This window comes from Oratosquilla oratoria, chromosome 6 (assembly GCF_046742065.1).
Source record: "Oratosquilla oratoria isolate Oo_2021 chromosome 6, ASM4674206v1, whole genome shotgun sequence".
Taxonomy (NCBI): domain Eukaryota; kingdom Metazoa; phylum Arthropoda; class Malacostraca; order Stomatopoda; family Squillidae; genus Oratosquilla; species Oratosquilla oratoria.
In genome coordinates this window covers 71,331,164-71,346,482 of record NC_134782.1, presented here as the reverse complement: position 1 = coordinate 71,346,482, position 15,319 = coordinate 71,331,164, and the positions used below count along the sequence as shown (strand labels likewise).

The window sequence follows — 15,319 nt, the reverse complement described above, 5'->3', positions numbered from 1 at the left end:
TGCTCTACATGACAGAAACAGTAGTAGACAGGACTCGTGATATTTGTGGGCTGTATTTGATTATTTGAAAGACTTCATTGCAACTAGTGATTTGTTCCATAACAGTTACAACAGCAAAGTGAATAAAAGCCTCATTCAAATGCTACTATCCCCAACTGGTAGCATTAGGAACTGTGTAGAATGGGAGATATCTTACTGTAGATTTCACTTGCTCAATGTTCATAACTGGTTGTGGCTTACAAATGCTCTGCATTCAGAACTGAAGGAGATGGGACTCATGATCTTAGGGTCCTGGTCTTGAAGGTTGCAGCAGCCAGATTTTATTATTTGAAAGACTTCACTGCAACTAATAGTTTGTTCCATAATAGTTACAATGACAAAGCAAATAAAAACCTTGTTTAAATGCTACTATGCCCAGCCGGTGACATTAAGAGCTGTGTAGAAAGAAGATATTTGACTGTAGGTTTCAGTCGCTCCCAATCCAGTATACAAGTTTACATCTGGTTGTGGCTCTTATGGATGCTCTGCATTGCAGAACTGTACCAAAAGAGTGTTGTGATCTTAGGGTTTCAGGATTGAACCTTTGCAGCATCCATATTTAGTTATTTGAAAGACTTCACTGCAACTAGTGGTTTCTTCCATAATTTATGATTCTGTAATATATATATACGGAGAGAGAGAGAAGTTGAGGCATAGGGTCTGGGAGAACTCCAACCAGAACCCAAAAATTTAGGTCATTAAATGTGTGGTTCTGGTGCAGATGAGGGTAAATTGGAAGAAATAAGCAATATGTTTGTGGGAAGAAAGATGGATGTGTCAGTGTTAAGTGAAACTAACTTGAAAGGAAGGGTGATTTTGAGTGTGGGAGTGTGATGGGGCATGTGTATGGAATGAGTAGGGGATGAGGGAGGGAAGGAGTAGCTCTGTTGGTAAGTGATGAGATAGGAAAACATGTGGTGGAATGAAGTGCTAATGTAGGTGAAGGTGAAACTGGGATGGGAGAGGTTTGTTTTTGTAAGTACATGTTGACCCGGTAGAAAAGTGAAGAGGAAAGGGAGTATTTTTGGATAGATTTAAATGAGTATTTTGAGAATTTGGAGAAGAATGTCATTGTAGTAATATTGGGGAATCTCAGTGCTAGAGTAGGGGATGAGCCAATAGAAAGAGTAGTAGGGAATTATGGAGTGCCAGGTAAAAATTACAGAGGAGAGATGATGTTGGAGATGTGTCTAGAAAGGAGATTGATGATAGCAAACTGTGTTTAAGAAAATAACTGAGCATAAGTACATAGTGGAAAGGGTGGTGGATAGAAAAGTTGTTGATATGATATTAATAGACTATGTAGTGCTATCCAGAGAAAGGGTAGGGAGAGTTCTAGATGTCTATGTTTTGAGGAGAAAGTGGGGGAGTGTCGGATGATTTTTCAGTAGTAGGGAAATTAAGAATGAAGGAATAGGAGAAGGGTAGGAGGTATAGAGGTGCTTATTAAATAAGCACACTGCTGTTTGCTTTCAACAGGCTTTCGATCAGGCTGACCAAGACCTCAGGTGACGTGGCAGATGGCCATGAAGTAGTGAAGTGAGGCGCTGGGCAGAGTATGGTGTCCATGTTGAAGTACCAGGCAATCAGTCTATACTGGTGGTGGTTGCCAACTGGGACAAGTACACATATGACCTATGCCGGATTCACATGTGAGTTCTGTTGCAGTAGCAGATGATTCAGCTCTGGAATCACTTAGTTCATGAGACTCCTCAATGGTAGAAAATCAGTTTATGTTTAGTGATGTAAACTCTTAAGATAATTGGAAAATGGACGTTAAAGTTGAGTTAGAGTTAAAGTTGGTATTGCAGTGCTTAGTTTAATTTGTGACAGCAACAGCACAGAAAATGTATTAAATTCATCCTTGTGGAATGGAACTATGCATCAAATAAAGAGTGATGGGATTCTAAAAGTAAAACATGTGATACCAGTCCCAAATGCCACACCTTCCACCATGACTGCTGCCACCATGCTGAAGCTTCAGGATGCCATTGCTGATGGCTTTCCTGAATATTGTAATAATCTGCTCCCAGAACTTCTTCAGTGTCACCAGTTCTACAATGGCCTTACTTGGGATGGTCCTCTACAATGACTATGTGGTCATTGGTTATCCCCCCCCCCTCTGCCTCTTTGAGACAGAATATTTCAAGTCCTACACTCAACTCACCAGGAAGTTTCCCAGATGTGTTCCCTGGCAGAAATGTCATTCTTGTGACCTGGAATGAACCTGGCCACTGTGGATATGGCCTGCTGCTTATCCTGTAATTGTATGGCACCCTCACAGCTGAATGCTCCACCAACCCTGCCCATGCTACTAGTGTACCCATTTCTGTGCATTGTATGATTGTATCCAATTACCTTTGCTACTGGAGCCAGAAGTACTTAATAGCTGTGGACAGATGCAACAATTGGCCAATTGTCAAAATAGCTGTGGATGATACTGACAGACTGATTAGTGCTCTATGCTGTCTTTTTGTAATGAATGGCATTAGTGATGAACTGACATCAAATGATGGTCAAAAATTTTGGTTCAATAAGACATCTACAAGCTAAGGTAAGAGATACCATATTCACATACATACATATACCAAGGCTTTTTTCTTCTTACAAGGGAGGTAGCCAAAGTCAAAGGCATAAATCCACTTCTACCCATTTCATCCCCACATACTCCACTCCCATTCACTACCCCTCTCTCCTACTTTTCTTGGCTCTTCCTGCATGACGGGTCATCCCTGCATCTTGCCCACTGTCCTGGGTAAGAAGCAAGTCAGCAAGACACAGCACATCCACAGCAAGGCTGCTTCATTTAATTGGTAACCCCCCTTTCACTCCCATCATGACGAAAAAGAGGACAGGGAGAAATCCCTTTGGGCTCTGTCAAAATATTCACACATATTCCCTCAACCAACCTTGGGGGCCATGCATACAAGGCCAACACATACATTTTTTTTTTTTTTTTTTTTTTTTTTTTTTTTTTTTTTAATATAAGTGATTAAACATAACAAAAAGTGTTTATTTTTTTAGATAACAATGTAATAACAACCACATAGAAAGTGGTGCCCAAGAAATTAAAGAAACTTTTTTTCTTCAAATATCTGTTGTTCAGTAAAATTACATTTTCAGTGCAATATAAGGTGTCAATTAAATTGTACATGTCGCACCACACCCAGCATGGGTCACCCCCATACAGGGGGCAACCCTATTGTGAATTTATTTAAACTCACAACTCACTAACTTTAAATCATTTAATGTTAATATTTTACCTTTCTCTCATATGTAGTAGTGATAGGTATCCGCCAAAAATTTGACTTCCCCTATCCTCTAGCTTCCATGCTACCATGACTTAGAAGGATCCTTATGATATACATAGTTTCACTTCGCTTGGGGTTTGAAGAATTCTAAACACGTTGAATTAGAAGAGGTGAAGATTAATGGTGAATCTTCATTGTAGAATCTTGTTAACCTTCTGTCTGATGACTTGATACTTGTTCGGCCAGCATTCAAATTGCTTACTTTTCAGCCTGCTACCTTATTGTAGACTGTTCGGCTATCTATCTAATTGTGGACTCAATGGCAATTTCAACCGTTGCATTCTAGAACAAATTTGTGCACACGCAGAACATTCATGTATATTTCCTAATTATATTACTTATTTCAAAAGGGAAATTATTTCTAACTTAATGGTTATTTTACCGTTATTTATATATTTAATTATTATTAGGGAACTTACATACATACATATACCAAGGCTTTTTCCCCCTTACAAGGGAGGTAGCCAAAAAGGAAAAGGCATAAAATCATTCCCACCCATTCCATCCCTGAATACACTCCACACCCCTCCACCCTCCCTCTTATCTTAGCACCTCCTGGATGACAGGTCATGGGACTTAATATTATTTATTGGGGAAACTGGACAAAGGCACTTTACTTGTCATCATAGATTCTAACATTGATCATGTAATTTTGTCATCGACTTCGAATTCTATTTCCCATGAGCCTAAATTACTAATACCTTGTACAAATTAAGAAATATTTTCAAATCCTCAAAAAAACATATATGTCCTAACTGGGGTACCATGAAGTGGATGCCATACATACATATACATATACCAAGGCTTTTTTCCCCTTACAAGGGAGTTAACCAAAAAACAAAGGCACAAAAACCATACCCACCCATTCCATCCCTAATACACTCCACTCCCCTCCACCCTCTACCCTACCTTTTATCTTGACACCTCCTGGATGACGGGTCATCCCTGCATCTTGTCCACTGCCCTGGGTCAGAAGCAGTGTCGCAGGACACAGCACATCCACAGCAAGTGGATGCCATACTTGTTAAATAGTTGAAGTTGATTTTGCATCCACTGTGATTTCTCTCACCTCAAAAACTGAATTTTAAGAAATGTTTTTCCATTAATAGTATAATTTCCTCTGACATTACCCTAGATGCTTTAATACCAGCAAAACTAGTGATAAACAACTATTTAACCACTTCAATAAGAGTCAAATTCTTGCATATGTACAATGCATCACATTAATCACATTATAAAATATAAAGTCACTGCTGTATTACTTTTTCTCTTTTACTCTGAGCAATAATAAACACAGAAAACATGATCAAACCAGTTCACAGAATCTGGGGGTAATTGATGTACAACTACAAAAAATATATATATATAATCAAGACACCAGTGACAGCATCCTCATGTACCTATTCGAGCCTCATGATGCCTACATAGACATCATGATATCAAAGAGGTTAAGAGAAGAAAACAGACGTATGCCCTATGTTGAAACACAACTTATAGTATTGGTTTTCAGATAAGTAAAAGAAAATATCTGGAAAAGTGACAGGAGAGAAAAAAAAATTGAAGAGTGATAATAGCCATAAAAAATTACATTGAAATTGAAGAGGTGAAACTGAGAGGGGGGTATGGCCAAAATTATGAATATTGAAATAAAAAAGTAAAAGGGTGGAATAATAGACATAGTGGCATACATCCCCTTAACCTCTTCAATACGAGTCAAATATTCGTGTGCAGCATCGGATGCCTGATGTACGATGATGCATCACAATACTCGCATTATAAAATATAAAGTCACTTCTGATTTACTCATTCTCTTTCACTGAGTAATAATAAATGCAGAAAATGTGATCAAGCCAGTTCACAGAATTTGGGAATCACTCAGCACTCGGCTACAAATATAAAATAAATGTAATAAGAATGCCAATGCCAGCATCATCTTCATATACCCACTTGGACCTCATGACACCTATGTAGGCATTATCATATGGAAGGGATTAAGACAAGAAAGTGAAATGAAGTAAAATATAGAGAAATGATAAACAGTGCATCAAAGCAATTAGCAGTTTTTATAGAAAAAGTGGAAATGTACTCCTATGGGGAACTTCAACCTCTCCTTGACCCACATCACAAAAGATGAGAGATTAATTCTGTGGTTATCATGGTGGCTGTCAAACTCAACAAGATCTTAAAGCAATTCCTTCAGCTTACTCTTTTAGTTTATATCATTGTGATATTCAGTGTGTCTTGAAATTTTAAAATTATGTTTTCACCAATTTAATTTTTGAAAAGGTTGTGCAAGAAGCATTGGTAACATGAAGAGTTATAGCTGTCAGCAGTTTGTCTTCCAACTTTGAGTATATTTCTCACATTGTTCTTGTAAGAGCTTTCAAGAAATTCTCATTTTGCTCCTCCTCCTAAGTACTGTATTTACCTACTTTGGTTGATAGGTAGAAAAATACACTAAAAAAATAAAAAAAATAGTCCCATGTTTCTTCCCAGGAAAATCTATTGAAGTGTCCAAAGACCATTGTAGGCTATAATGGGGTTATGAGTTTCTAGTAAGTGAAACTTGAGACAGCAGTTATTGTTGTGTTTATTTGTTTACTATATTTAACCACTAAATGTTAAATGTAAACATATAGCTTATATTTAAAAAAAAAAAAAAAGTATGTATATATATATATATATATATATATATTATATATATACATACATATACATATATATATATATATTGTTGGTTTTAACAATTGGCCTTATTATTTGCAGTTTGCCACATAATCAAGCAGGGTCGATGTACACTTGTCACCACACTGCAAATGTTCAAGATATTAGCTCTGAACGCACTCATCCTTGCCTACTCCCAGTCCGTCCTCTACCTTGATGGCATTAAGTTCTCAGATTACCAAGCCACACTGCAGGGGTTGCTATTAGCAGCCTGCTTTCTCTTTATCTCAAGGTCAAAGGTAGGTTTATGCAGTTTCAGTATAACTTGAATAGAGCTAGATTCATTTCCTCTGTAAATATTATTAATTTTCTGTATATTGAATGAGCTGAAGTTATGTTAATCCATGTCTCTAGATATGTGTACATTCTATATATGAAAGGTTATGATAATCTAAAATGGTCACAAACTTTTTGGTGTATGTGCATGTATTTTCCTAGTTTTAGTGTACGGGGTGTGAGCAGTGCTCTGTCTCTTTTCCTCCATTTGTCAAACCTTGCCATGAATTCTCTTGTAGTATTGGCTTGGGTTTTATTTTCATCAAACTTATTCCATAAGTCTACACTTCTATGTAGAAAGCTTCTCTTGACATCTTTTATTTATTTGTATATATATATTATATATATATATATATATATATTATATTTATTTTTTTTTTTTTTTTTTTTTTTTTTTTATGACTGCTTGTCAGTCTTTCTTCTTGTGCCAACAATTCTTTTCTGTCCACTTTCTCCAGACCTGCTGCCAGTTTAAATATCATGTTGCTTCTTCCAAGGTGGGTAGTCCCAATTTCTTCAATGTTTCCTCATATAATGTTGTTTAGACCAGGGATCATTTTGGTTGCTTCCTTTTGATTTTTCTTATGTCTTTCTTTGAGTTGCTCCATGGTTTCTTGCAAAGCATGTTAACTTGGAAGCTGTTAACTTGGGATGGAAAAAGTGACGAAGAGATAAAGAGAAGGATAGCTATAATGAAAAATCATTTAAACAAAAACATTTAGTAACTAACAATAAAATTAACATCGGAACAAGAAAAAGATTTGTAGATGTGAAACTTGGGCAATATCAAGCTCCTTAGTTGATGTGGCCCAGTTTTCCAGTTGGTCAGAGGTCATCTAGCAGGTCAGGCCTTGCTGGCATAGCTGATCTAAACAGAGAGATAGCAAGTTGTGGTGTTACAATGAGCAGCACCGAAGTGTTACAATCTCTTTGCAGTAGAATTGTAGCCATAGAGAAGGTAGTTGCAAGCCTTAAAGAGGAGAATTGAGTTCTTTGCTCTAAGGTCCAAAACACTGACAAACCATGTTTGAAATTAGGCAATAGTGTGTCGAAAACACTGACTGCAGGAAGTGATGATTGGAGTGCAAGAAGAGAAGACAAAGAGGAGGGCAGTCACTAAATCCATGCTCACAGGTAAAATTTTGGTTGTAGGGGATAGCTAGGTGAGGTATTTGGATAGGGCCTTTTGTAACAAAGATAGGAAACATAGGACACAGGTGTGTTTTCCCAGGGCTGGGATAGGTTATGTTAGTGATGGTATCAAAGTGTGTATGGTTGGCAAGGGGGCCAGACCCATTGCCTGTCTGAGTGCAGGTGGTAACAACATAGGAAAGTTAGAGTGAGGAATTGTTTGTGCAGTTCTGGAGTGTGTTAGACAGGATTAGAGAAAAGGGTGGGATTCCTATTGTATATGCAATTTTTCTGAGATGAAGTTGGTGGCATGTGGCATTCCAGGGCTATTGCAATGAATTGTAGGCTGGAAAATCATTATAAGACCAATGGATGGGCCTTTGTTGACAATTGAGATCACTTTTATGGCAAAAATTATATAGAAGGGACAGGGGTGCACATGTCACCCAAAGGAGTTTGGCTCCTTGCTGAATCCCTTGAGCAAGAAGAAGGCATCCTGCAAGTTTTTTTGGGTAGAATATGTAAGGGACAGGAGAAATGTATAGAAAAAAAGTTTAAACAAGAGAAACAGTTCAGGGAGGAAATTTGAAAAGAACTACATAAATGGGTGGAAGGACGATAAACTCAATATTTACTATACACACAGCAAAAGTGTAATGAGTAAGATTGATTTGTTGAGAGGTAAAGCATACATTGAGGGGTTTGGATCAATATGATAGATGGACATTACCTTCCAGAAATTGAGGTAGAAGTATATAGACTACTTAGCAAAGATAGGGTAGGCAGGAGGGGGGGGAGTAGCTGTCTATCTATATTCCAAGGGCTTTTTCCCCCTTACAAGGAAGGTAGCCATGTCAGAAGGCAAGTACCTATTCCCACCCATTCCATGTTCATCCATCATCATTTCTTCCCTCTCATCTTAGCTCCTCATGGATGATAGGTCATCCATGTATCCCACCTACTACCCTGAGTCAGAAGCATTGCAGCAAGACAGCATATCCACAGCAAGGCCTCTTCCCTTAATTGGCAAACCTTCCCCCTCTGTCCTCTCATGCAGAAAAAGAGAAGAGGAGAAATTCCTATGGGCTATGTCAAAATATAATTCATACATATCCACTCCCTACCCCCCCATCCCCTCCCTTGCATCACAGTATCTATCATCTATACACAGCCATTCTCCACTCACCCCTATCTCCTGCCTTCTCCATTCCTTGCTCAAGAGACATTTCCCTCTTCCTCAGTGCCCCTTTCACCCCATCCATCCATCTCATCCCTTTAAGTTCACTCCCTCCACCTCTGCCTTCCACACCTATTTTACTAATTGTTCTTCATCCACTCTTTCCATGAGTCCAAACCATCCCAATGCTCTTTTATCAGCCCTATCAGTCATCTCCTTTTCCACCAGTGCTCTCCTCCTCAACTCCCCATTTCCCACTCTGTCCAGCTTAGTAACTGCTACCATACTTCTCAGATATTTCATCTCAAACACATTTAAACTTTTCCTCTGTGCTTCTCTTGAATTCTCTGTTTCTGCCCTGTACAGTGCTGTTGGTACAATTACCCCTTCATATAGTCTCCTGTTTGCATCCATTCCCAAACGTTTCTCTCAGTCTTCAGTTTACCTCCACCACCACTCTTCTCTTTCCAGCCATGCGTAACCCCGAATACCTAAAGCTATCCTCAAGCCTCTCTCCTTTAAAACTTACTTCCAACTCACTGCCATCCTCTCCTCTTGTACATCTCATCACTTTTTACCCACATTTACCTTCAACTTTCTCCAATCACATACCCTCCCAAACTCCATCACCAACTCCCATAATCCCTTCTCTGACCCCACCACAAGTGCAGTGTTGTTAGCAAACAACAACTGGCTCACCTCCCACTTTTTCTCCATTTTCTTTAACCATTGTCAATCCCCACCTATTACCCTTGCCTTTAACTCCCACACCACCCCATCCATGTAGCACTTTTTTAGCACTTTAGTAGCACTTTTTGTTAAAAATACAGTTAAATGTATTATTAAGGACTCAATTATGAAATCTATTTGGATGAAGATTATAAGCAGGAAGGAGAAACTTATTATCAGCATTCTATACAGACCTCCTTATCTTAGTATGAACCAAACTGAACCCCTGTTTCATCAGGATCATCAGGTGTCCTGGTACAAAAATTTTGTGATCACAGGAAAGTTTAAGTAGAGAAACTGGGTAAATGTAGTAGGAGATCAGGAAGCACAAAATTTTTAGAATTGGTACAATATACATACAAACACATACCAAAGACTTTTTCCCCCTTGCAAGGGAGGTAGCCAAAAAACAAAGGCACAATTTTTTTTAGATGTGGTATAAAATATAGGGGTGTGGAGTGTTTTCAGGGATGGAATGGGTGGGAATGATTTTATGCCTTGTCCTTTTTGGCTACCTCCCTGGTAAGGGGGAAAAAGCCTTGGTATATGTATGTATAATATACATACACATACCAAAAGCTTTTCCCCCCTTACAAGGGAGGTAGCAAAAAAATAAAGGCACAAAAACCACTCCCACCCATTCCATCCCTAACATACTCCACTCCCCTCTACCCTCTTTCCTCCCTCTTATCTTAGCTCCTCCTGGATGACTGGTCATCCCTGCATCTCACCCACTGCCCTGGGTTAGAAGTAGCGTCACAAGACACAGCACATCCACAGCAAGGCCACTTCATTAAATTTGTGATTCCCCCCTCTCCATCCCCTGATATTAGTTTTGTTTCCTGTTTAGGTGTGGTGTGTATATTATGCTTATGTAGGAACTAAGTGATGTATGGTGGCTTCAGTTCTAGTTCTTTGTGTATTGATTTATGTTGATGAGTAGTGGTTGATTGATGTTTATTGGTTTTGTGCATATGCATGTTGGCCAAGTATATGAGCCAGGGAAGGTTTTTATATCTCCAGCTAGTAGGAAAAAGAGTGGGAAGTCAGGTGCCAGTCTACTGACCTCCTCATGTGAAAAACCAGAAATAAAAGTGGTGAGATAATGGTCAAGAGTAAAAGAGAGAATTGAGTGAGTTTCTAAGTCTGATCCAGAAGTCAGATACCAGCCCCTGGGAGCCACACCTCCTTGTGGAGGTAGTGACCTAGTGTTGCTTTGCTACTGGAAGTCAGAGATGGCTTGAGTGAATGTCAGGGTTCTCTATCCATTACCCACTTTCCTCCTGTTCAGTAGGGTGGCTTCTTAAATTTAGATTTAAGAAGGAAATAGGCAAGAATTGGTTTACTAATAGGGTGGTCGATAAATGGAATAAACTTAGTAACCATGTAGTAAGCTCTGAAACTATCAGTTGTTTTAAAAAACGATTAGACAACTTTATGAATGGGGATGACAGGTGGTGATGGATACGGAGCTGCCTAGTGTAGGCCTTATGGTCTTTTGCAGTCTCCTTTATTTCTTATGTTCTTATGTAGCAACACAGCAGCCCTTTGTGCAAGAGAGACCTGGGGCAATGGATTGATTTATAATTTTGAAGTAACTTTTGTCATTTCCAGATTAATAGGCTTTTCTTTGTTACATATTTTTTTCATTTATTTATTTATTTATTTTCATTGACAAATTTATCACTGATTAAATTTATGGTGTTGCAGCCCTTGAAGACCCTTAGCAAAGAGAGGCCACTACCCAATATCTTCAATGTTTACACCTTGCTGACAGTACTTCTTCAGTTTGCTGTTCACTTTACCTGCCTTTTTTATCTGGTGCAGTTGGCCAATGCATGGTCTCCAGAAAGGTTAGTTGCTCAATTTTTTACACTTCTTTATATTGGTTATATCTCTCCTTCTTCCTTTCCTTTTTTCCATTATCTTCTCTTAGGTATGTATGTATATGTGTGTGTGTGTATATATATATATATATATATATGTATATATATATATATATATATATATATATATATATATATATATATATATACATATATATACCAAAGGCTTTATCCCCCTTACACGGGGGGGTAGCCAAAAAGAAAAAGGCATAGAAATCACTCCCACCCATTTCATTTCCCATACATTCCACTCCCCTCCACCCTCCTCCCTCCCTCCTATCTTGGCACCTCCTGGATGACGGGTCATCCCTGCATCCTGTCCACTGCCCTGGGTCAGAAGCAGTGTTGCAAGACACAGCACATCCACAGCAAGGCCGCTTCATAAATTCAGCGACCCCCCCCCCTCTCCGTCCCCTCATGCAGAAAAGGAGAAGACAGGTGAAAAAATACTGCCACCAAGTATTTCCACTTTAGTCGTAAAAGGGACGGGGGGTGGGATTAGGAGTCCTACTACCTGTAGCCCCAAAAGGGGATATTCCTAAAAAAGAAAGTAAAGGCATATATATATATATATATATATATATATGTATACAGGGTGTTCGGGGTAAATTTGATAATTTTTTATCTTCTGTCATTTCAGAACCATTTGAAGGATTTAATAGCAGTAAAGTGCAACAGATACCTGATTCTATGTACTATTTGTGGGTGTGAGAGCTAGAGAGCATGGACGACTGGAAAGTACCAGAATATTGGAAGAGAGTGACCTGCATCATGATGATTCATACATATACCAAAGGATTTTTCCCCCTTACAAGGGAGGTAGCCAAAAAGAAAAAGACATAAAAACCATTCCCACCCATTCCATCCCTGAATACACTCCTCCCCTCTACCCTACCTCTTATCTTGGCACCTCCAGGATGATGGGTCATCCTTCCATCTTGTCCATTGCCCTGGGTCAGAGGCAGTGTCGCAAGACAGCACATCCACAGCAAGGCTGCTTCATTAAATCAGCGACCCCCCCTCTCTATCCCCTTATGCAGAAAAGGAGAAGACGGTGAGAAATCCCTTCAGCCTGTGTCAAATTTTTCTCACACATACTACCTCACCCCCATCTCCCCACCCATTCCACCTCAAGCATCACATCATCCATATACAACCATTCTCCATTCACCCATCTTCTGTCCTCTCCTGTCCTTCCTCAACAGACATTCCCCTCTTCCCCAAAGCCCCTTTCACCCCATCCATCCATCTCATCCTAGGTCACCCCCTCATGTTCACTCCCTCCACATCCACCTTCCATACCTCTTTTACTAGTCTTTCTTTACTCATTCTTTCCATGTGTCCAAACCACCCCAACACATTCCAAACCACCCCAACACTCTTTCATCAACCCTATCTCCCAACTCCCTTTCCACCCCAGTTCTCCTCCTCACCTCCTCATTTCTCACTCTATCCAGCCTAGTAACCCCCATCATACTTCTCAGACACCTCATCTCAAACACATTCAAACTCCTTCTCTCTTCCTCCCTTATTTTCACTGTTTCTGCCCCATACAGTGCTGTTGGCACAATCACTCCTTCATACAATCTCCTCTTAGCCTCTATTCCCAATTGTCTATTCTTCATTACACTTTTTAATCCACCAAGGCATTTACTCTTCTCTCAATTTACAGTCTACCTCTACTCCACCCTTTCCTGCCACATTCGCACCCAGGTATGTAAAACTATCCATTTCTTCCAGTCACTCTCCCTTAATGCTCACTTCCAGTCTACTGCCACTTTCACCCCTTGTACATCTCATCACCTCACTTTTACCCACATTTATCTTCAACTTTCTTCTTTCACACGCCCTCCCAAACTCTGTCACTAACTTCCTTAACCCCTCCTCTGATCTTGCTACAAGCGCAATGTCGTCTGCAAACAACAACTGGCTCACCTCCCACTTTTCTCCATTTTCTTTAAATATATCCAATCCCTGACCCACCACCCTTGCATTTACCTCTCACACCACCCCATCCATGTATAAGTTGAACAGCCAGGGCGACATAACACATCCCTGACGAAGTCCCACCTTTACCTCAAACCACTCACTCTCTCCATTTCTAATCCTTACACAAGCTCTACTACTCTCGTAAAAACTCTTGACAGCTCCTAGAAGCTTGACATTCTTCCTAAACACTGTATTTGCTATCATCAACTCTCTAGACCAGGGGTTCCCAAAGTGGTTGATGAGACCATCCAAGGGGTCGAAAGGGGGTCAGTAGATTGATAGGGGGTCGATATCGACCCCCCAGGGATCAATGAGACCATCCAAGGGATCGAAAGAGGGTCAGTAGATTGCTAGGGGGTCAAAAGGTGTCAGTAGATTGCTAGGGGGTCGAAAGGCAGTCTTTAAAATTAAATGGTTAGCATGAAATGATCCTGTTCTCTTCTCGTACTGAAAGAGTGACAATAATCAAACAACCAGTATCTAAACTTAAAGAAAAACCATGTCATTTCACTCTGAGTCGAAAATCCTCCCCATTCTGTGCATGTAGGGAGAATCTTACATACACACAAACACATCGTGAATGAACATCGAGGTTACGAGCTTAAATATTACTTATAGTAATATAATAAAGAATATATAACATCACTATTAAAGCTATTGGTAAATTATAAATATTTATTTTAAAACATGTTTACGTATATGTGAAAGTATCAGTATTATTATTGGAACGCCATCGCCTTGATGAATGTTGCCATTTGGCTCTTTTATAACGGATCAAAATAAAAATAAATGAATGAATAGAATAAGTAAAAAACATACACATACATACATATACCAAGGCTTTTTCCCCCTTTCAAGGGAGGTAGCCAAAAAGGGAAAGGCATAAAAACACTCCCACCCATTTCATCCCTAAATACACTCCACATCCCTCCCACCCTCCCTCTCATCTGAGCACCTCTAAATTACTACTAGAAAAGTAAAATACACAAGCACAAAAACTGTGACTATGGCACTTTAAAATTACCATAAGTGATTTATGAGACCAAACAAGAACTACAGTAAAGAATTAAAACAATAACATCAAAAATAAAAATGATAACAGTCATAATGATAACACTACTGATAACTAAAGTTATAATGATAATAACAAATAATAATAATAATAATGATAATAAACTGACCTAATTTGTGAATTAATAGTTTGGGGGTCTATAGAAAATCTTACACTTTACTAGGGGGTTGATGAGCTGAAAAGTTTGAGAACCCCTGCTCTAGACACATCACCATCAACTCTCCACTACGATTCTTTCCTGGAACTCCACATTTCCCAACCACTCCAGTTGGTTCATTTCCTACCCTAGCATTAAGGTCTCCCAATACTACTACATTGATGTTCCTCCCTAATCCCTTGATGCACTCATTTAAGTCTATCCAAAAAGCCTCGCTTTCTTCTACACTCTTCTCATTACCAGGCCCATATGCACTTACAAATACCCACATCTCCTTTCCCAGTGTCACCTTCATCCACATTATCCTTGAAGAAACCTCCTTCTACTCCACTACACGTTTACCTATCTCTTCACTTACTAGTATAGCCACCCCTTCTCTCCCTCGCCCTCTCTTCACTCCAGAGAACCTCCCAACTACACTACCAACTCACACTCGCCCTTCCCTCTCAACTTTGTTTCACTCAAAGCCAACACATCCATCTTTCTTCTCACAAACATACTACCTATCCCTTCCCTTTTACTCTCATCTGTACCACATCCACGCACATTAACCCCTTCCATACGGTGCCGCACACGTAGGCGTCATGGACTTAGATCTCGGTGGCAGCAGCCAATGCCAGCCGTACGACGTGTCGTAATAATACTCGCATCATAAAATATAGTCACCGCTTATATCGATCGTTCTCTCTTCACCCGTGAATTTTGATAACCATAGAAAATGCGATTACAAAAGAATTAGAAAGAATGTCATTATGGAGGGGCGACTACAATAAATATAATCAAGACGCCGATATGGCAGCCTCGCGAATACACTCGCTCCCCATGACG

At 39.5% G+C, this 15,319-nt stretch overlaps 1 protein-coding gene across 1 annotated transcript in view; it reads left to right on the top strand.

Moving 5' to 3' along the window:
- Nucleotides 1–15,319, top strand: part of LOC143026604 (endoplasmic reticulum transmembrane helix translocase) — a 148,190-nt gene that overhangs the window by 123,243 nt on the left and 9,628 nt on the right. Inside the window, exons 19-20 of the mRNA XM_076187283.1 lie at nucleotides 6,117–6,313; nucleotides 11,098–11,240. Of these exons, the coding sequence (XP_076043398.1) occupies nucleotides 6,117–6,313; nucleotides 11,098–11,240 (340 nt within the window). The remainder of the gene's footprint in view (nucleotides 1–6,116; nucleotides 6,314–11,097; nucleotides 11,241–15,319) is intronic.